This window comes from Pleurodeles waltl, chromosome 10, assembly GCF_031143425.1.
Source record: "Pleurodeles waltl isolate 20211129_DDA chromosome 10, aPleWal1.hap1.20221129, whole genome shotgun sequence".
Classification (NCBI taxonomy): Eukaryota; Metazoa; Chordata; class Amphibia; order Caudata; family Salamandridae; genus Pleurodeles; species Pleurodeles waltl.
Genome location: NC_090449.1, coordinates 943,562,556 through 943,585,940, shown reverse-complemented (window position 1 = coordinate 943,585,940; position 23,385 = coordinate 943,562,556). Strand labels below are relative to the sequence as shown.

Here is a 23,385-nt window from a genome sequence, read left to right as displayed (position 1 = left end):
CGAGCAGGGCTCCATCGCGGTCGGCCTGAAAGTTTGACTTTGCCCCGGTCGAGGTGCAACCAGATGACCCGATTGGCGCTTTTTGTTTCTAAGCGCTAGAAAAGTAATAATTCTTTAAAAATTCATATCTCCGGTTCCCCTGAACCGATTTTAATCGTTTTTGTGTCATTTTAAAGATAAAAATATAAACTATTTTTATAAATTGGTTTTGGATTTTTAAACTGTTTCCTGTGTTTAATTTAATTACTGTTTTGTGATATTTGAATGCTTTACACTTTGTCTCCTAAGTTAAGCCTTGACGCTCGTTGCCAAGCTACCAAGGGTTGAGCTGGGATTAATTTACTGAGACCTAACTGTACCTATGTGGAGGTTAGTGGCTTGTTGCTAGGTGTAGGTACCTACCTGCCCTACCAATAACCCATTTTCCAACATAATTGGAAGCAGCGACGGGATCCTGTACTTGTGTTCAATATCACGTTACAGTTTTAGGTAAAACAAATAAAAAATCCTTTAAATTGTCCTAGTGCAAAAATTGTTTGTAATTTTTAATTTGGATTCATTTCAATTATTGAATTTTTGTAATTTTTCTAAATTCTTATTTCCAATTTTTGCAAAAAGTTTTTGTTGACACAAAACTAGGGAACCATGGAGCTTGATCTGGCTAGCCTACCCACACTGACAGTAGTCCATCTTAGGGGGTTGTGTATTGAAAGAGGGTTGCCTGCAACCACTGATCTCAGGAAGCAAATCCTGATCAAATCCCTGACAGCATGGGCTGAGGCCCAAGAGGTAGAGTCAGAAGAAGCTCCAGAGGGGGGAGAAAGAAGGGAGGATGCTAGCTCTAACCACTCAGGGGAGGGAAGGCATCTGAGCCTAAGTGAGGATGAGGAAGAACGGTCCTCAGTAGATACAGTCACTAGGGGAAGACCCAAAGCTAGTGGTAGGAAGGGGGTCCTTTCAGGAGGAGAGAACCTATCCATCAGAGAAAGAGAGCTGGAGGCCCAGCTAGCATACATAGCTTTGGAAGCAGACAAGCTGGCCCTAGAAAAGAAAAAGTGGGCATACAAAGAGAAAAGAGATGGAAGCAGCGATAAAGAAGTTGAGGTGTCCATGGGTGGGGGAGGTTGCCCCAGATTACCCAAGGGGGTAGTTCCTGCTTATATAGAGGGGGATGACATAGATACGTGGCTGGGGGCCTTTGAGAGGGCACTCCAAATGAGAAGGGTTAGGCCTCAATACTGGGGTTCCCTTTTGTGGGAGTTGGTCCCCAACTCAGGGAGGGATATGCTTCTGACCTTAAGGGGGGAGGAGGCAGATTCATACCCTAGTATGAAGAGGTGCTTAGCCAAGAAGTTTGGTCTGACCCCAGAGCAATATAGAATGAAGTTCAGGGACACCCAGAAGGTCAGTACCCAGTCTTGGGTTGACTTTGTGGACATTTCACTAAAGGCACTAGAGGGCTGGATTATTGGTAACAAAGTAGATACTTATGAGGGGTTATACAATCTGATCATGAGAGAGTACATCTTGACCAATTGTATCCAAGAAAGGTTACGCCAGCATCTAGTGGACTCTAAGCAGACCAACCCTAGAGAGCTAGGGGAGGCAGCTGATGAGTGGTTGAGAACCAGGGTGGTTGTCAAGTCCCAGGGGGGAGACTCCAAGAAGGGGGGGACAGGTCCCCAAAAACCTAAGGAGGGAGGTGGTAAGCCCACCACAGAGACTCCCTCTGTACCCCAGAACCCTAAGAAGGAGGAGAGTAAATCCCACTCCCACTCTGACAAGCAGAGACAGGGAGACCCAGGGTTAAAAAAACTCTTGGACAGTAGGGCTTGCTTTGACTTTCAGCAGACAGGTCACTTCAGAGGAGATGCAGCCTGTCCAAGGAAGGTGGTTAGCACTGGGCTGTCCAGTGTAGCCATAGAGGAGGATTCCTCAGATGATGAAGTCCTCCTAGCATTGTGCTGGGAGACAGGACCAGATGGTAAGCTGGTGATCCCTGAGGGTGGGAGTAGGCACTTCCACCACATTCAAGTGAATGGGATCCCTACCACTGGCCTGAGAGACACCTGTGCCAGTCACACTATAGTGAGTGACCGGTTAGTGACCCCAGACATGTATGTCCCAGGAAAGACAAAGAAAGTCAGGATAGCCACAGGGGAGGTCACCTCCAAACCTGTAGCCATAGTGCCCCTAGAGAGGGAGGGTATCCTTGACTGGATTAGGGTGGTAGTCAGTGCTGACCTTCCCCTAGATTGTATCCTGGGCAATGACCTCCCAGAGGTGAGTCTGGTCACAGATGGGGTGGTCGCCCAGGGCGCCCCCCCAACCCAAAGTCCTGGGGAGTCAGTCCCTACAGTTAGGAGACAGGGGTCCCCAAGAAAAGGAAAGAAGAAAAGGAAGGGTAGGCCACTCTTAAAGAGAGTTCCAGGGAGCCAAGGGCCCTCTGCCCCAGTAAGGGGGGAGCCCAGAGTTGGCACTGGTGAGGCCTCACCTGACCCCAAGGAAGTCCTGAGTAGTCAGGCAGCTGTCCAGATGCAAGGTGTTGCCCCTGCACTGACAGAAGGGAGAGTGGAAGGAGGGTGTCTGCCACAGGAGGTGGTAGCCCCCCACTCTAGACAGCAAGAGGGGTGCCAGGACCCCAAAGATGCCCCTAAAGCAGCTCAGCCACCTGTCAGTGGAGAGCTTAGGGTGTGGTTCTGGGTACTGACAGCTGTCAGTAGCCTCTGCTGGGTGCTAGCCTTCCTGGCAGCACTGTACTTGGCCTGGGAGGCAGACCCCAGGGCCAATAGCAAAGTAGGCCCCCTGACCCTATTGGTCATGGTGGGGTTGCTCAAGTGTTGGGTGACCTCTTTGGGTAAGCTAGGTGTTGCCCTAGCAAAGTTTGGAGTAGGGGAGGTGGGCACCTCACTACCCAAGTTGGCAGAGAGAGAGGAGGAAGACCCCCCTAGAGGGAAGTTTCAGTTTGAGTTGGGTCCTTTGACTGTTGGGATGGCTTCACTACCCAGAGGGAGTGACCCTGACAGGAGGATGTAAGGCAGAGTAGGCCCTGCAAAGGGACAGCCAGTTTTCTTCACTGTCTTCCTCGCCTAACAAGCCAGGAAGACTCTCCCAGGGTTGGGCTGAGTCTCCTGGGCGTGTGGGCTGGGGGGGGGTTGTGTGGGAAAACAGGGCTGATTGCAGAGGCCCCCTTACTTTTTGCCCCCATTTTCCACTTTATGCTGGTGTTTTCCTGACTCTGAAGGTGCCCTGGGTACTGCTAACCAGTCCCAGGGCCTGTGCTCTGTGTAAAATCAATATGCAAATTAGGCTAATTATAATTGGCTAAGTTAACCTACCTATAAGTCCCTAGTATATGGTAGGGCATGTAGGTTTAGGGACCACAGCATAGGTGGTGCACACCTAGGTGCACTGCTGAGGTGCCCAGTGTCATTTTAAAAGCAGGCCTGCCTTGCTGGCTGCTTTTAAATTAAAGTTATATGCAAATTCGACTTTGGAATTAAAGGTACTTCCAAAGTCTTAAACTACCTTATTTATACATATAAGTCACCCCTAAGGTGTGCCCTATGTGCCCCTACGGCTGGGTGCCATGTAACTATTAGCAGGGACTTTATAAAAATAGATTTATAAGCCCTGGTGAGGTAAAAACAGCCAAATTCGTTTTTCTCTCATTGAAGTAAATGGCCTTCATAGGCTAGAATGGGCAGACTTTATTTTAAATTTTAAAGTCTCCTTAAATGTTACATACCAAGAATTTGGTATCAAATTGATTGTTGTAATAAATCCCACAACTTCCAGTTGTTGGATTTAATATAACTTGTCCAGGTAAAAAGTTTAGACTTTACCTAAAAAGTTGCCAATTTCAGCTCTGCATTGTTTTTGCTGCTGTGCTCTGATTGGCCATCCTGCAGCAGCTTCTGCCAGGCTGCCTTGATTAGGTGTGAAGTGGCCTGGCTTCACACAAAGGAATGTGCTTGGGGGAGAGAATCTCCCCTCAGCAGATGGTGAGGCAGGAAGGGGGAGGGCGGCCAAACTGGTCTTCAAAGGCAGAGAAGGACATTTGGAGCACCCAGCAACACCCCCACATCCTGCAACCCCAGACAATTAGGTGCCCCCTTGATTAGATTAGGAGAGGGCAGGAGAGGGGTGTGTTTATGATTTTTAGCCACACCAGTGGGTGGGCTCAGCCAGATGTAACCTCCAAAAATCAGATTCAGCCATGTTGGATTTTTAGAGACTGTTGCCTTTTGGGATGGTTTTTGCCACACTTCCCAGGAAGTGGTCATCACAGGGGGACGACCCTGTACCTGATTGGAGGACCAGGACCCCCCTGCTTTTCACCCAGGAGCAAGGATAAAACTGGCAGACCTGCCCCCACACCTCAGATCCCCTCCAGAATTCAACAAGAAAGGAACTAAAGAAGAAGAAGGACTGCCCTGCTGGACCCCTGGCCTGCACCTGGAACCTGCACTCAGAAGGACTGCACCAGCTGCACACTTGGGCTTCACCACAAGAAGGACTTTGCCTGGCTTCAACTGGTTCAAGGAGGGACTCCCTGTTTGCTACAGGTGAAAAATTGCTAAACCAGAGTCCCCTGCACCAACTCCTGAAGAAAGCGACCAGCTGACCACTGTCCAGTGGCCAAAAAGGAGTTTGCGCCAGGTGCATTCTGGGAGTTGAAGTCCGCACCCCCCAAGGACCATCACAGAACTTCTGGACCCTTGGGGTGAGCTGTGGACCCCAAAAGAACCTTAAAAGAACATCTGGGTGAAGCCCCAGAAGTTTGGAAAAGATTTGAGAATTTTTGGAAAAAAGCTCCAGAGAGGGACCGACCCGCTGCGGAAATTCTAGCCGGCTTGCCTCAACCGCGACCCGGCCTGACTTCGTGGTTCGTCCCGGTAAAGAAAAACATCCAAAAAAGAGACTAAGTCCGAACGTAAAAAGTTGACCGGGACCTCCCAGCCATCGTATCCGAGAAGGGCTCCATGGACGTCGGATCAAGATCCAGGTTTACCCCGGTCGAAGGATTTTCATCTCGAAAAAACGACTAAGTCCGAAGGTAAAAGTCTCCACCGAGGAAACCCACATCGCGTATCCAGACAAGGGCTCCAGGAGGTCGGATTCAACTGGCAGGTTCGTCCCGGTGAAGAAAAACTTCAAAATAAAGACTAAGTCAGAAGGTAACTTTTTAACCGAGGCCTCCCGCGACCTGTAGCCGAGCAGGGCTCCATCGCGGTCGGCCTGAAAGTTTGACTTTGCCCCGGTCGAGGTGCAACCAGATGACCCGATTGGCGCTTTTTGTTTCTAAGCGCTAGAAAAGTAATAATTCTTTAAAAATTCATATCTCCGGTTCCCCTGAACCGATTTTAATCGTTTTTGTGTCATTTTAAAGATAAAAATATTATCTATTTTTATAAATTGGTTTTGGATTTTTAAACTGTTTCCTGTGTTTTATTTAATTACTGTTTTGTGATATTTGAATGCTTTACACTTTGTCTCCTAAGTTAAGCCTTGACGCTCGTTGCCAAGCTACCAAGGGTTGAGCTGGGATTAATTTACTGAGACCTAACTGTACCTATGTGGAGGTTAGTGGCTTGTTGCTAGGTGTAGGTACCTACCTGCCCTACCAATAACCCATTTTCCAACAAATGATTTGTTCATGTGAGTTATTTGTTAAAAAATGTGTGCTGAAGTTCAGAAGTAACACTATGTGAGCAAATAATTTGCCATTCTCACTCCATTCCCTCCATTCATTATCACACTGAATAGTATTTGAGGTTCCTGTTTGTCATAGACAACTTTAAGAATATTCCTATTAAGCTATTTTGATAGATATCTATTGCAACAACTAGAGTGTGATGTATCCTGCACTGTAGTTCCTAAAAGATACAAATCTTAAACTAGGAACACATGCTACTCTTTGTGGTTCCTGTGGAAGGGCAAACACTATAATTAGAAGCAAAAAATCCCCCTGGCAACCTATGTTGGCCCTTCCTTAGCTCACAAGTCTGTTATTCCACATATACATGCATGGACCATAACATTTATCATTTTAGTCTCAATTTATTACAAAGTTGCATAGTATACACCCAAGTTACATAATGTGATTGTGCGAAATGTCCGCCAACAATTATAAGATAAATCTATCTTTCTGGTTGTTACAATCTTTTTTTTTTTTTTTTAATTCGGAAAAGAAAGAGAAATTGTTGTTATATAGTCCAGTTGAACTAAAGAAACAGAATTTCCATTATGACAGAAGAGCAGAATTTTAACCTAACCATAAATTAATGGGCCAGGATCCATTCTCGAAACTGTCCCCATATTACTTTCCCTTTTCTCCTTGCCAATCTCCCCTTCCGTTCATACAATGCAACTTCTAGATGATACACGGACAACAGTTTACCCAACCACTGCTCCCACGATGGGGGTCGTGAGTTCAACCATGCGAAGGAGATGCTTAATCGATACACAGCCATGGCGAGAAAAATAAAAGCTCTGTGGCATTCCCTCATTACTCCTTTTAACACAAGTTGAATACCTTCTTTCAATGCCATCAATTCCCCGCAAGTGGAAAACATATGAATGATGTCTGCTCCAAAAAACCCACATCTTGGGCAGTTTATCCCTTGTGATGCACCCCACTTAACGAGATGAGCTGGTGTGTAATACAAATCGAACACCGTCTTATAATGTTGTGCTTGTAATGAGGAAGAAAGTAACATGGTATGTCCCAATTCTAATGATTTAAAAAAATGAATGCTTCCATCTGCCAGCTTACCCTTCCACCTCTCACTATACTTCTCCAAATCATCGGGCTGAGCTGCCATCAGTGACGAGTAAATTCATTTAATTGTTATATTAGGTTTTTCCAACATATCCTTGAGCAGAAGATTACTTCTAAATCCCTGTGCCCCCCTGATTTTTACTCAGAAAATCTCGTATCTGTAAATATTTGAAAAAATCCCTTTGCTCGAGACCAAACTGTTCTTGAAGACTCTTAAACGTCTTAACCCCGAGATCATCAAAAAAGTCTCCTAACCATTCTATGCCTAAAGAAGCCCATTTTACTGCATGATTATCCTTAAATATTTCGGGGAGCGATGGGTTGTTATTTATTATAGTATAATAATTTAATCTTCCCAGCCCATTCTTCTTCCGCCATAATCGCCAACATCGATAGGCCGCCTCTAGTACCTTATATCGTACTTTCTTGTAGTACCCAGGTTCATGAAAAGTTAACAAACATCCATTCGCTATTGATCCTACAAGCAGCTCATAGATGTTTGGACAATACTCTGCTTCAGTCTTATCTATCTTTCCCCCCATAGCGGACACATATATTCTGAAAAATTCAGAAAGTTGATATAATTTCATATTTGGGAAGGACCACCCCCACTTTTCCCGAGGTAGAGACATAAATTTACCTGCTCTTCTGCACTTACCATATGCCCATATAAATTTCATAACTAACCAATCCATCTCCTCAAACCGAGCATTTGTAAAGCTCAATGGTATAGCGCGGAAAGTGTACAGCAATTTAGGGAGGAGGATCATTTTAACCATATTACACCTCCCCATTATAGTCATATGTAAATTATTCCATCTATTCATATCATATTTGGCTTTCACCAATATCGGGTCCAGATTCAAGTTAACAGTTTCTCCTACTCTTGGGGTAATGTCAATACCCAAATATACTGCATGGTCAACCCTCCGGTTATCCTGGGTGCTCGCATATCGATTAATCAGCAGTTGCGTTTTTGCTCTATTTAACAGATAACAAGAAGACATCCCAAATTTACTCATCACCTCTTCAATTTCCTTCAATGCTAGATCTGGGTTAGAAGTTACAATGGCTATATCATCGGCATATGCTAAAACTTTTGTATCCCATCCAAACCTACATACTGACGGTATCATATTATTCCTTCTAACTGTCTGAGCAGGGGATTTATATAGATAGCAAACAACAGTGGGGAGCATGGACTCCCCTGTCTAGTACCCCGTCCCACTTGAATACACCCAGATTGCCCTCCCATTAGCTGTATTCTTACCCCCGGTGACCTATGTATAGCTTTTATTGCTAGAATAAATTTCTTCCAAAAACCATAAGTTTCCATGACCTGCCACAGATACTTCCAATTTACCCGATCAAACGTTTTTTCCGCATCTAACAATGCCACTGCCATAGGTTGCTCTGCAACTTCTGTAGCATCGAAGAGCGTAATGACTCTCCGGATATGTTCGGTAGTGGCTCTACCCAGGCCAAACCCATGTTGTCTAGGTATTACCAATTTCTTGATCACCAAAGATAATCGAGCGGCAAGTATTTTTGAATAGATTTTAGCATCGCTATTAATCAATGTGATTGGCCGGTATGAGCCTGGGTTCTGCGGAGCCTTCCTTTTCTTCAAAAAGACCACTATATTGGCCATATCCCAAGATGGCGGGGTTTACTACCATTCTGCATCTGAGTAAATAGCTCCATCATCAGAGGGAACAGTAGTGTTTTAAAAGTTTTTTAAAACTCTAGGGGGATCGCATCAGGACCGGAGGCTTTCCTGGTGGCGAGATCACTTAATACCTTGTCTAGTTCTGAACTGTCAATATGTCACTCCAAATACAGATAATCTTCATCTGTCAGTTTACTGATCTTGATAGGGCTTAGAAATTCCAACATCTCTGCCTCTGTAAACGTAGATGTAGCGTTGTATAGCTCTGTGTAATACCTCTGAAACACCTCCCTAATCCCATCCGCATCTACTACTATTTGTCCTTGCTGATCCCTGATCTCTCTGATGACCCCAGCTGCTATTTTATGGCATGCCCTTACAGCCAGCAGGTGCCCGGATCTTTCTCCAAACTCGTATACTTCAGAGCATTGCGCCAAATATTTTTCTGCTATTCTTTTTGCTGTAGCCTCATTTATTGCTGCTTTTGCTTTAGCAATCTGCTCCTGAATGTTATTTATATCCTCCCCGCTTTCTATAGCTATAATCAACTGCTTTTCTACCTCTCTGAGCTTCATATGTGAGCCCTTAATTTTAGTTTGAGTGCTTTTTTGTTTCCTAAGGCTAAAGCTAAGGGTTTCCCCACGTACTCCTGCTTTTAAAGTGTCCCATTTCTAACGGGGCTGACCCCTGATTAATCTCCAAGAATTCAAATATCCAGCCTCTCATGTGGTCACAATATTCAGGATCTTTAAGAAGCCCTCTTTCAAAGGTCCACCTCCTGACCGTATGCTCAAGACCATCTAAATCCAAGTCCAATACTAATGGGTTATGATCTGACATAAACCGTGGAAATAGTTCCATACTAGCATGCGCTAACAACTCAGGGGATGTAAAAAAGAAATCAAGCCGGGCCAGCTTCGCATGAGGGGCCGAAAAGTAAGTATATCCGGGATCTGGCTTGCATAGCTTTACCCAGGCATCCACCAATCCTAGCTCCTCCTGAAGACCGACCATTGCATTAAATACTCGAGGCGTGTGCCCCTGATATGTCTTAGCTACGGGTGCTAATAGATCCTGCAATCCATCCCAGGTGCCATTAAAATTTAAATCCCCACAGAGGATATACGGGGGGCATCCTGCTAGCTCTACTACCAGGAAGACCATTACAACCATGTCATCAGTGACTACCCCATATATAGAGCATAGAGTAAAGCATCCATTCCCATAGTGACATTCTACAATCGCCCACCTTCCATTCCTGTCGGCCTTCTCTCTGGCAAATTTTAGTATATTACTCCGATCCACAATTGCCACCCCTTTAGTTTTAACATCTTGTTCTGAGCAGACTATCATTCTCATACCAAGTGACCCTAGAATTCTACTATTCTTGTATTCCACATGTGTCTCCTGTAGACAGTAGATATCAGCCCTAAGAGTTTTTAAGCCTTCTGTAACTTTTCTCCTTTTTCGGGGATCATTTAATCTGCAAATGTTAATTGATGCTATTCGAAGTCTAGTCATTTTCTATTCTTTTTTTTTTCCTCCCTTCAGTTGCTCTTCTGCCTGACTGAATAATATCTTGAATATTCTCCCATTCTCTGTTTCCTCCCTTACCCTTGTACCTCTTGCAAGTATCTTTATCCCTTCCTTTCCCATTTTTTGTTTTCCCCCCATCCACCCTCCTCCCGTGCCCCTCCTCCCTCCCGTTCTCTGAAACCCTCCCCCACCCCACTCCATCCCTCACCTGGTCTGGTCGGGGCCTCCCTCTCCCTATCAGCCACCCCCGCAATTGAGCAATCAGACCACCACTGGCCTGAGTGATGGTGTCGCGCAAGTGTGTGCCGCACACCCACCCCCGAACTACCATATTAGTTTCGCTTGTGCACCCCCTAAATCACATTACCCGGAGACTCCTCCCTCATTTTTGAACATCCTTCAGCCCCATTAAATACTCCTTTGCCTAAACTTCTGATGTAAATACTCTTATTTTACCATTCATCACTGTTTTTAAGCGGGCAGGGGCCAACAGATAAGCCTCGCCTCCCTTCTCCTGAAATGGTTTGATCAACTGTCGAAGACGCCATCTTCGCTCAACAGTGGCATGGCAAAAATCTGGTCGGGTAAAGAAAGTTATCCCTTCCACACTGCGTGAAGCATTTGGACGTGCTTTATCAAATATGGCCTGTTGTAACAGATCATTTCCAAAGAAGACTTAGACAACTCTAGGGTATTTGGGTTCTGCTAAATGCCCTCCCTCTCGTCGAGTTACCGGGACCCTGTGAGCATGCTGAATCTCGATTTCCCAGTCCCAATTAACCAGTTCTGGAAAGGCCCCCCGGAGAAGCTTAATCATATAGGCCCGGATATCAGTCCCTTCCACCCCTTCATTAATGCCAAAAAAACGCAAGTTATTTCTTCTCTGTCTATTCTCATGGTCTTCTAACTTCCACATTACATCAGTCAGTTGCCCCTCTTGTGTTACACATTGTTCTCTTAGGGCCTCAACATCAGCCTCAACCACTGTTGTCCTTTCCTCTATTGTATTCAGCTTAGCTTCGATTTCGGTACATGATTTTGCAACTTTACGGACTGTTCCTTGAAGGCGCTTAGTGGCGACCCTTGCGCAGCGACTTTCTATCCTTGCTTCTGTTTGAAGTTCTTTAATTGAATTATATATTGATTGCAGCATCCCAGATTCACCACTAGCAATACATGTGCTGCTCGCCAGACCACATGCATTTCCCTCCGAATTATTGTTAGCTATTTGCTGACCATTTACAATAGGCACATCTGTTAGTCTAATACCTGAATAATCCCATTTGAGTGTCTTACTGTCAACAAACATGGAAGATTTGATGCCCTCACTAGGGCTAGTCCGCACTTTTGTATGTCTACAATGTCTCTGCTGCTGCCGCACTGTAGGTTCTTTACTTGATGATTTGTCCCCATCTCGGAGGACATACTACTACCGGTTTCATTTAGATCCTGCTCGCTACTGGTGATGTCAGATTCCTCTGTTACAGAATAAAATGTATCCCCACCATCTTTGGCCCAGTCCGGGTGTTTTAGGCTCCTTTCAATTTCCTTATCTCCTGCCATCGATTTTGATGATACGTATTGCCAGCCCTCAGTACCTAGTGTAGTGGTTGTAGTGGTTGTAATGGTTGTATCGTCCAAGTCCCCGGCTGCTCCTCTCTCAACTGTGATCTCAGACCGGTGTGCTGAGTGTCCAATTCCTCTGATAAGGGATCTGTCCCTCTTCTCCTTTGTCCCCACACCACTGTCCAGAATATCGCTCTGTGAAACCCTCATTTTGACGGGAGCTCCCTCCCTATTGGTTCCCAAGGGTACCACCTTTATCTCAGACTGACTGTTTTCTGGAGGGAGCAAGGTATGTTCAGTGTACTTTTCTTGTGCTTCTGCAGCAAGATAAGATATGATTGTGGGCTGGGCTTTACCTATTCCTCTAACTTCCATAGGGGGAGTAATAACATCATCATTCTTAGGGTCTTTAACAGCGCTGTTTGTGTTTTTCCTGCTCAATTTGGCCGCTGTCGAGATAGGGCATCTGACTGCCCCAGTTGAATCTCCTTCGTCCTTCCCTATCCGCATTGTTTTGTTCCCCTCGGCTTTATCGCCTGAGTACCGGCCAGCTTTCGGCGCCATATTAATTTTCAGGGTATTAGGAAAGGTTTTCATCAATTCTATGAGACCTTCTGTAACTGTTATCAGAGTCTGTAGTACCCCCTTTACAACCAACTTCGCGATCTGATAAGGCGTACAAGGGTGACCAGCTGTACTTAGCTGTGTGGAAAGGATCATTAGTGCTCCCCCGCTACGACTGTCTACAATACTTGTTTTAGCATTTAGTAGGCATTAACGCTGGGGGGAGCCCACCCCGCCATGAATAATTCACCCACAGCTGCTTTTTCAAAAACAACCGAAAAAAGGAAAAAGGTTATGGTGAAAAAAATACATGATGTCCTGCTTTTTCCCAGTTGCAGGCCTCTTAACAAGCACTTTAGCCATTTAATGCGCTTCTAAGGCTACCTCAAATGTCTAAATGACTTCTTATACTCTTTTCATCCATTAATGAGCCTGGTGTTTTTATTAGGCACTACACGTCCAGCTATGGCCCCCTTTGTTTCCTCCTCTTACTTGTTTATGTTCTTTTTTTGATGATAGAGCCAGGCGGAGGTAGTGCTGAAGCCGGCTACCAGGGAGAGGGCTCGCTCAATCCCCCGATGCAGCTGATGATTGCTTCGTTGCTGCTGGCCCCTGTCCAATCCTCGTGACCCCCGAGGCCAACTCCGCCGATTACCTCCGTCATTGGTGATTCAGGGTGGTTCCGATTAGGAAAGAAGGCGCGATACCCAGGGGAGCGGTTTTTCCCTCAGCAGCTCCACGTTCCGCACCCTACGGTCTGCAGCCTGCTAGCGTTCGGTTCAAGATGGTTCCGATTAGGAAGGAAGGCCGGGGGGACGCGCGACACCCAGGGGAGCGGCTTTCCATCAGCTGCTCTGCGTTCCGCGCCCAGCGGTCTGCAGCCTGCTGGCGTTCGGCTCCCGGTAGTTCCGATTAGAGAGGAAGACCGGGGGGACGCACGATACCCAGGGGAGCGGCTTTCCCTCAGCCGCTCCGTGCTCTGCAGTCTGCCGGTGTTCGGGGTGGGCAGGGCAAACAGCCTCAAATTACGAGGTGTCCATCTTGCTCCTCTGATTGTTACAATCTATATTTAAAAACATATCCACTCTACTCTCTACACATACACACCTTCACAGACCACACATTCATTAAATGCCCTTACCCCATTCCATCCCCGTCTCATCATAATCATTTACTTCAAGTATTATCATAAATTCATATGCTAAATATCTGTTTGGCGAATAATACAATCTTTTAGGTTTTTACAAAACTTTTAAACTTATTACATCACTAAATGTATTCACAATAATTATTGTAGGATAATTGTATTCGTGTTTATTGTTCCCTATTATTCCTTGAGTACATTGAATTCAATATATTGGTTATTTTGGTTATAACTTGAGTTCTTCAATATAATTCTTTTAACTTCAATTCATTCCCATTCATTGTTGTGGCTCGGATTTCATTTCTATTCGTTCTTGTGGCTTGAATTAAATGTCAACGCATGTTTCAGCACATACATTCGGCCATACATGTATATGTGGAATAATAGACTCATGACCTAAGGGATGCTTCTAATTATAGTTCCTAAAAGATACACCAGGCTTCTATTAAACCAAATACCAAGCTTAATTTTATTGCATTTCATGTAAGAAAATGACTAGTTTTATGTAAGGAAACGGAATGTATGTTCATGAAATTTCTATTATTAGCATGGAGGCACTTTGGTAATATAACATCATATAATGACAGCTTAACATTCAACATCACATTAACTACATGTGTTTCCTTTTTCAAATTCTAGCATATTTTTTGATTTTTATTTTTAAAAAAATGATCAGAAGACAATAATCTGAAAACTGAAATGTATTTGAAACTTTTAGTACACTGCTTGGTTATGTCTTTGCTAATCGAATGTGTGTGTGTATGTGTCTTTTTATGACTTTACATTAGATATTAAACTGGCACGAATGCCAAGCAGTAGTGCAGCAATTATGCAACTGGCCTTTGTACAATTAAGGAAAATGGCCCTTTTGACTGCTATTGGGGTAGTAAAACACAGAAATTATCAGATTCAATGGCAGAGGCGGCTGCCGCAAATCTCAAGGGGCTGGGTGGAGGGACAGGGGATACCAAAAAAATATATAATGATTAAAAAAATATATTTTTCCTGTCCTCACTGCCTCCACCTCCCTCTGTGTTGCTCCTCTGGTCTTCTTGTGCTGGTGTCCAGCATTCGCTGGACACCAGCACATGCTCCCCAGCAATCCTGGCACTGCTTACATGCTAAACATAGCATGTAAGCAGCATTAGGATTGGTCTGAGCGGCTCGGAGTGCCGCTCAGACACAAGCCTGGGGTCTGTGCTGTTCCTCCAGCCCAGCTGTGTATACACAAACCTAAGTGTGCATGTGGGTTTGGCCGGCCTCAAACAGCCAGCCAAACACACATGCGCACTTAGTGCACTCTCCCCTTCTCCATCCTCCCACCTCCCAGTGCCCAGCCCTGCCCCACCCCCAACACACTGCTGGCTGAGTCAGCAGATGAAAGTTAAAACGATAACTAAATATCGTTTTATCTTTCATCTCCTGGTTTAGCCAGGTGGGCCACTCTCCATCGCCATTGTGAAGGAGCCGCCATTGTCAATGGGCTGCTGGGTCTTAGCGGCCCTGCACCTGCTTCATCAGTGGTAGCTATACCCCACAAACCAAGGGAATCCTAACAGGATGCACCATGTTTGTGATTCATAAAGATCGTAACGGGCCCTAAACCTCAGTTCCTTACAGGAAAGGCACCTGGCAGGTGTAAATGGTCTTAACACTGCGTGATTGCACACCATTGTGTATATAATTACACAATAATAAACTTCCTGCAAAGGGTGGGAAGTTGGTGATTCGAAACAGTCGTTACCTTATGAGTTTCTGAATATCCACTAACTTTATGGGGTTTCACTATCTCCTCTCCAACACTTTTTAACTCTGAAACGGGTGTACCTTCTCTTCCGGGTTGGAAGAGGAACCGAATGCCATCAAACTTTCCGGAAGTGTCGGGAAAGGGTTTCTCTCTGGAAGTGGCATAAAAGAAAATGTTGCCCCCCCCCAACCCTTTTGCATGATGTGAAGAGGGCTCCCTGAGTCTCCAGTATCTCATGACTAACCACTGCATGTGGCCTGAATGTGGGTACCCAGAAGCTTTGGGGGTCGTGAAGGGCTGGGACCTCCCTGAACTACTGGGCTTACTAGGGAAAAATGTTTTTCAATGGAGAAGAGGCTAAAAAAAGTGATTTTCTCTAATTTGCAGGTACACTGTGGTTCTATGTCCAATCTTAAGATCTACAATTTTGGAAATATTCCATGAGGGACGTTTGCGATTTAAGAATTGGGAAAACAAGAGTGATGAATTTGTATTGATGGCCTGGGTTAGATAAAGAGGTAGAAAGGAAAGTTAGGGAGTGTATATTATGTAAGAATGCTGACATAACACAAGTGACACTTCAACCTCCTTTAAATTCAATTTCTTGTCCCAACATGGCATGGGAAAGAATTGGGATTGATGTGATGGGTCCCATTGGTGAAGAAGAGAGACAGTTTTTTGTTAGTGTACTAGTCGACCACTTTACTAAATGGCCAGAGGTAGAAATCGTACGGAAGGCTACTTCATTTAGTATTATTAGGTTTTGAAAACAGTTTTTGTGAGAGAGGGTTTACCCAAGAGTATAATTTCTGACAATGGACCACAGATCTCATTGATGGATTTGAAGGAGTATTTGAGAAGAAATGGAATTAAGCACCAAACCACTTCGGTGTATCATCCTTCAGGTAACGGGCAGTAGAAAGGTTTAACTGAGTGCTCAAAGATATTAGCTAGTAGTAACCATTTAGTTTGGGAAAGAGAGATATGGAAAACTGTGTAGGCATTTGGAGTGACTGTGTGGTTTAGTACAGGTTCCAGTCCATTTGAACTTATGAGGGGAAGAACACCAAAGTACAAACATAATGTGGGTTGGCTTAAAAATGCCAAGAGAGTAGAATGGACTCCAAAAGAAGTGAGGGAGAACATTGAAATGGCACAGAGGAAGTGTAAGATACACTATGATTCGATACATAAGAGCAACGATCTAAAGAGGAGAGTGGGTGACATGGTAAGAGGTAAAAGTAGTAAACGTGGGGGAAAATGCCAAGGCCGATTTTCTGCACCCTTGAGAGTGGAGGAATTGTTCAATAACTCAGCAAAATTGAGTGATGGGAGTGTGTGGCATATGTACACGTTCTCAATGTGCAAGGGTAAGTCAGAGAATGCGATACCATGTATATGTATTAGGAAAGGATATAGTATGTGAGTGGAGATTGATGAGAATGGAATGAGTTTACGTGAGAATAGGATAAGTTTAAGTGAGTGTTAGAATGTGGTTAGTTCCAATGAAAACAGACTAGCACAAGCTGATCAGGCGGGAAGATTGTAAAACCAAAAAGGTTTGAAGATTACTGTTGGTTAAAAGTTTATAAGCATTATAGTGTTAATTCATGTCCAATTTAATAATTTATAGAAATTTGTGAATTAGTAATTCGTAATTTGTAGAATGGTATACTTGTAGGGTAGTTTTGTTTGGTTATAAAAGGGGAAGATATGTAGTGTAGTTCGTCTCATAAACGAAGCATGTAGTCTTTTGTTCTCATTCCTCGTTCCACTAGATCATCGCTGGCATGGTTCTGGGATGGAGACGGGAGCGGAGAAGTGGCAGTTGATCCTGCTTGTGATAGCGTGTGTGTCTTCCTCTTTACTACTGTAATGAACTTCACTAAATACATATATAAACACACGTACCATCAATGGAGTAATCTTTACAGCTGGTTTAGCTGGGAATTTGTGTGAATTCCTAAGCGTCATACTTATAAATGAGTGAACAGGAGTATATGTGTGGCTAACAGACAACATGAAGGAACCCTATCCCCGCACGACCTGTATTCATTCTACATCAACTTTTTAGTTGTTTGCAAATATGGAACATCATTATTTATTAGAAAACTTACAAATTAATTTTACTAACGATTCTATTTTGTACTCAAATCATCAATATTACAAAATTATCTTATTTAACATAATTCAAAATTACAATATAATACATAATATTTTGAATGTAATTAAGCAAAGTTAATAACATCTCATATAGAATAGGACAGTGACCCTCGCCCCACTTCACTCATCAAATCATACATACCTACAGACTCATTTGCACATTAAAAAACACATGACCCCAAAAAACTTTCTTGTTTCCTCCAATCTCTCATTTCTGCACTTCTGCTTAGCGTTTGGTGGGTGTAAAAACTGGTTGACACACGTTTTGGTGATGCTTTTTGTTCCCACCTTCCTCAAGACCAAACTCAGATACTGGTGTAAGTATTAAAAGCTGGGGGCACAGAGCCAACCATTCCTTCTGAAAATATAAAGGGAGTCGAAAACTAAGGGAACACCTCATGCAGTTGGGTATGACTGTGAATTTCCAAAAGTCACTCTTACAATCTAGTGAACAGGAGTATATGTGTGGATATAAATGTACGTCTTTTTGTGAATCTAACCATATGTGTTTTATTTGAGGGGGGTCATTGTGGCCGTTAAACTTTTTGTAATTTTACAAAAACCATGGAACAGGTTTTAACAGCTGCATAAAAAACCACCTATATAGTTCGAGGTCCCATTGTTTAGAAGAAGAACCATGAGTGTTTCTGTAAACCAGAGCTTGCATTAAGAATCAAACCGTTTCAGAAATGTCTGGCAAAAAATAAGAACATGAATGAAGAACTTTCAATCCAGATGTAGAATACTTACATATTATTCAAAACTACACTGGGAACATACAATCCAAGAATAAATTCATGAAATTTCACTATTACTTCTCTCATTCTCAAATAATATTAAGCCACAAGTACTTTCTTTCTTAAGGGATTTCAGGTTGTATTAACAGTGGGAGTAGAAAGTTGAATAAGTATATAGGGGATAAACTACCACAACAGTACATTCTAAGAATGTCATACAACACCAAACAATCCTGTGACCTTATAGAGTATAGAGGCATGAGGCTTCATGTTGAGTGCCCTTATAAGGTAATATGCAATATCTTGTTCATGAATCATTCTTGGGTTTGAGGCCTCATCAGTGGGTCGTACACTTTCCAAGTCGGAACAGCAGTTTAAATCTGTGCACAAGGGCTCTGCAGTAGCAGGCCTAAGACATGTTTGAAAGGCTACTGCAGTGGGTGACATAATCAGTGCTTCAGGCCCACTAGTAGTATTTAATTTACAGGCTCACCCTCGGCACATATATAAGAAAATTTTACTATGTTTAGTGTCCAGAGTACCTGCACTTTAGCACTGATCAGCAGTGGTAAACTACCCAGAATCCTAAAAGCCATAAAAAATGGGTCATAAAAACAGGAGGTCAGAGAGCAAAACGTGAAGGGAAACCGCACCAAGAATATCAGGCCTAACAATGCCCTTACATTGAAAAGACCCAAAAAGCTATGGGGTACAATATTACATTTAATAATGTTATCTCTGCTAAGAGCAGCTAAAAAAATAATGTATGGACCTTTTGAAATATTAAATGCAAGCCCAGTTTACTGGCAAATTTATGTTTGTAATACATATTTTAGAAAAGGTAATTTTAGAAAGTTCCCTATTCCTTGCCTAAAGCCTCTAGAAGCCCATTGCATGAGATTCATCTGTCACAGGGCAGGTGAATAGCACAATTGCTGAAGTGTAAACTTGCTCCCAGAGGTGTGACAAAGGCCTTGGGTGTGGAGATGCTTTATGTTCCTGTGGTAGGATGACCATCTAGGCAGTGCCCAGTAACTTGATTAACTTCAAAGAGGCCTACCTGTCACCGGCAAATGTTAGCTGAAATCTCTTCAGTAACATCTTTTGTACTCCATGTCAGGCAAGCACCAATCCCAGTGGGAGAGGAGCTGCCCCAAGGGCTAGTTTGGATTGACCGCAGAAGAGAGGTTGCTAATTTTCATGGCCACACTTCTAGGGTGCTCACAGATATTCTGCATAATGGAAGAAAGGTTCTGCTGTCTTGGTTTTAGCTAGAGAGGGCACTGTGGGATTGTTTGCAGTAGGGCACACATGAACTGCTGCAAATTGGGTAGGGTTACCCCTGACATCCTTTTCGCTATTGGTTAGGGGAGGCCAGAAGTCACTGCCACGCACAGGCTAGTGCCAGGCACAAATGTGGCACCCCTGGAAACCCTCTTCAGAAGACTGTAGAAGCCAGAAGAAGAACAGCACCTGGTGTTGAGACCTGTGAGGAGAACTGGTAGAATAGACTTACTCTCAAGTGTACACAGGACAAAGAAGTGGATTCCAAGGGTCAGTTGGCTGATTCCTGTTAAGCTACAGAGACAAAACAAACCACTAAAATCCTTTTTCCTGCAAAATCCAGCTAACCAGTTTCAACTGGGCTTACCCTGGACTCTACTGCTAGCTTCTGCTAGAGTGAGTTTTGACTCCTCCAAGTGCTGATCCTGATGTCTTGTTACACGTGGCTGCGTCAAAGTACATTCCTCCTAACATCATGAGAAACTAGGGACATAAAAATGTTTCCCGCCAAAGACCTCTGGAGGACCAGGACATACCTGCCAAGTCAATCCAACGATGGTGCGTTGACACTGGGCCAAAGGTTGAGGTTGGTTCTGCTCAGAGATTTTCTGCAGCAGCAAATCCATTTCAGCAGAATGTTGAGAATGTGCGTACAGAGTGTCAAGCCTCATGAGGTCCTGTTCGGCTACAGCTTGCAGCCTTGCCCTACTTTAAAAAACCCAAGCTCCAAAAAAGAATATGTCTGAGCATACAAACCTACCCTGAGCAAAGGCACCAAAAGAATCTGGCTGGTAAGGAATTTTGAATTTCTCCCACTCTTATCTTTCCTTACGCTTCAACAGCTCCACCGGGATCTTGTCCAACAGCTGTTTGGCTTTGTGGACCCCTTATCAACTACAGCCTGCTGCCTTACCCCACTAAGGATGTTTGACTTCTACTTCAGAGACAAAGTGAGCAGGTAAAACTTCCATATTGGACAAACCTGGTTTCTGAATTTGACCTGTGCTCTATCACGACCAGCCCTCAATCACACCTAATCCCCCACCAAGAGCAATCAGGTGACTGTGGTTGGTGCTTAACACTTTTTTATGCTATTATTATTTAAAACTTTAAAAATTCATGCCTGTGGCTCCCCTTGCAGGATTTTTGTCATTTTGTGTCATTTTGTTCATTAAATTATTCTCTAGTATTAAAAACTGGATAGCGTTTTTATTGTGTTGAGTTTTTGACTTTTGAACAGTTTGGGTACTTCTAAATGCTTTATACATTTTTAAAGGTAAATCTTCTTTGTGCCATAGGTACCAGGGTTTACACTCAGGTTTAAATTACTGAAATCCTTACTTGACCTACAAGATAGTGCCATTACTACTTGTGGTGGACTCCCATCCACCACAACTAATAATCCACTTTCTCACATGTATGAAGAGGGAGGGCTTGTGAAAAGCTGAAACAGTTGTCAGCGCACAACGTTTGTCAGGTGCTTAGATACCCTTGGACCATCTTTATGCTATTGAACGGGTAGGAGTTGATGATTAGGTTACAAAATGGAAATGGAAAAACCACTAAGAGAGCAAAAAAATCTTCTAAACACAAATCATCAGGCATAGAGGTGCTTCGGTTTCTCATCCAGAGCTGATGACGTATTCAGAAAATATAAGGTGTTATTCCCCAAAGGATAACCCATATATATTTCTATCCACATTGATCAGACTTTAAAATCAATTCCAGAATCACCAAATGGACTGTGCTGAGGTCCTCTACTCGGTAAGATGAGACTAGACCACAAAAAGTACTCTGAAAACTAAATGCCAATGCTATTGGTAACAAACTGAAATAAAGGTGGCCTACTGAAATAAAAACAACAGAAAAAATAACATTGATAACGTTGTGATTATGTGTGTGCTGGAGTGACCAGTAAGGAACCTTGGAAACCCCCTACAATAAACCATTAGTTTGGCTCATGGACAAATTAGCCTGATAGTGGCACAGCAGCATGACCCAAAGAGGTTGGAATGACTCCACATACCAGTTAACGATTGCATTGCATTGTCATTCGGTGCCTATTTCTCAAAAACTCTTTATTACAGTGTGGAACTAAGAAATGACAGCTCAGACCTCAAGATCATTGTTTTTCCTTTTTCACCCTAGTAATGAATGCAGAATGTAAGACAAGAATATCCTAGCCCATTTCTGCCGACATTAGACTTACTTTTTGTCTCATGATGCCAAGATTTATAGGTACATATAAAAATGCAGCGCCTACAAACCTTACATACATTCATGATTAACCTAATGCTAAGGTCCTTAACTTATCAAATAAAACAGGTACATTCTGGAGGTCTTATTTGATTGCAATGATTATTCATTCCTGCATACTCTTGCAGCTATGTGAAATTTGTAAAAAATTAAAGCATTCTTAGTTAGAATAATTTTAGTGCTCTTTGAATTTGATAGTTGATATGCTTCTTCACTTCCAGAAAAAGATGGTATTAGCACTTATATCGCGCAAAAATGTCTTATTCAATTACAGAAAGCTTTACTTACGCATATGAAAGGAAGTGTTATTAATAGTGATATATTTTCTATCTTTAAGAACGTGTGTGCTATCCCAAAGTACCTATCCTCTGGGATCCCATCATTGGTGTTATATCTGTAACCTGTCCTTTTTACATTTAGATTTTTGAGGAGCAGTAACTTTTTCCTTATTTTGCTTTTATTTCAGTCATCTGTGATGTCAGCATGCTTTGCCCGCTTCCATCCAAACCTCGTTGTTGGAGGGACCTACTCTGGCCAGATTGTAATTTGGGATAATCGCAGTCATAGAAGAACGCCTGTGCAACGGACCCCTCTTTCTGCTGCTGCCCACACTGTAAGGCAAACTATGTTTCTCATTTCTAGATATACAATGAAAGAAAACGGTGTATTAACAATGCAAGCATGTAAATTGACCAGATCATTAACATAGTGCCCTGATTGCTTCACAACTGAACTTCTGATCTTCTGAATACATAGCTGTCCCAAGAATAAGAAGCCATCCACAAAAAAAAGTCCAGGATCATGCCAAGTTCTCATAAAGGAGCCTTAACCCATCTGGTGGACCACCAGTCCTAAATGCTCCTCAACAGATGTAGACCTTCAGAGTGGCAGGGTGCCTGCACTGTAGGATGCAAAGGGCAACATCATGGGATCAATCAAGGGCATAACAGCCTACCATCTCAAATTTCAGATGGCCTTTCAATGAAGCAGCAAAGACACTCAGTCAAGATGAAAACAAGAGCTCAGAACTGATAAAAAAGTGAACACAACTATTGAAGCCATGACATAGAAATACCACAAGTTGGCTTGTCATGGACTGTTTTTTCCACTGATACCTTTTGAGTCTGACTCACAAAGAATGTCAGAACCCTCATAGTAGAAAATACTTTTAATAACTGTTTTAAATATCCAACCTTTCTTTGATGTGCTCCCCCACACACACACACAATAACATCAGGCCTAGAAAATTATGTTAGCAACCTTTGAAGCTTAACTACCCTTACAGCTAGCAGATTGTGCTTCGTGGACAACCAGCTGGTTTAAATTTATTGCATGAATTTCAAATCTCACATAATTTTCCCTTGTGGGGACACAGAAATATTTTCCCTTTTATGTAGCACTTTCCTCTGAATAACACACTGAATATGGTAGCAGTTAGCACTCCTTCTCATACAAAATGCCCACTTAATTTGTCTAGGTGTAAATGTGAATCTGCATTTTACGTGAGAAGCTACCGTCAACCGTTTGTGTACATCTACAATGCACAACTTTGTGAGTGTGCACAACACATATTCATGGCACTCTTCTATACCACCTACAGTTTGTTAGATCTACTCTTATCGCACACAGCTCTTAACTTGACTAATTGACATCCAAATATCCTATTTTTGTGAATTGTTTTTTTCATTCATATATGGATGTCCAACCTTTTCTGCTTGTAGGTGTAATCCATGAATAAGACAATATCAGTGAATTGGACCCTTTGCGATCTTGAACAGTGGCTAACCTTCAAAAGTGATACTTGCCATGCATTACAGTGTGCGAGTGGTGCTCCATCCCTACAAGGAGCTGAGACAGGTCTGGGGTCTAGCTCATTCTGCTCTCTGAGCCTTCCAGTTGCTTAGAGGGACTGTTTGAAGAACACCTAGGGGCAGT

The 23,385-nt window shown here is 43.3% G+C and overlaps 1 protein-coding gene and 1 long non-coding RNA gene across 5 annotated transcripts in view; one reads left to right on the top strand and one right to left on the bottom strand.

The window, feature by feature from the left end:
- DYNC1I1 (dynein cytoplasmic 1 intermediate chain 1) overlaps positions 1-23,385 on the top strand; it is a 1,447,115-nt gene that overhangs the window by 1,243,135 nt on the left and 180,595 nt on the right. For all 4 annotated transcript variants that reach the window (XM_069211741.1, XM_069211739.1, XM_069211740.1 and 1 more), the window contains one exon: positions 21,917-22,063. In XM_069211741.1, coding sequence (XP_069067842.1) covers positions 21,917-22,063 — 147 coding nt within the window. The remainder of the gene's footprint in view (positions 1-21,916; positions 22,064-23,385) is intronic.
- Positions 1-23,385, bottom strand: part of LOC138262053 (uncharacterized) — a 92,306-nt gene that overhangs the window by 21,913 nt on the left and 47,008 nt on the right. The gene's annotated exons all lie outside the window — the stretch shown is intronic.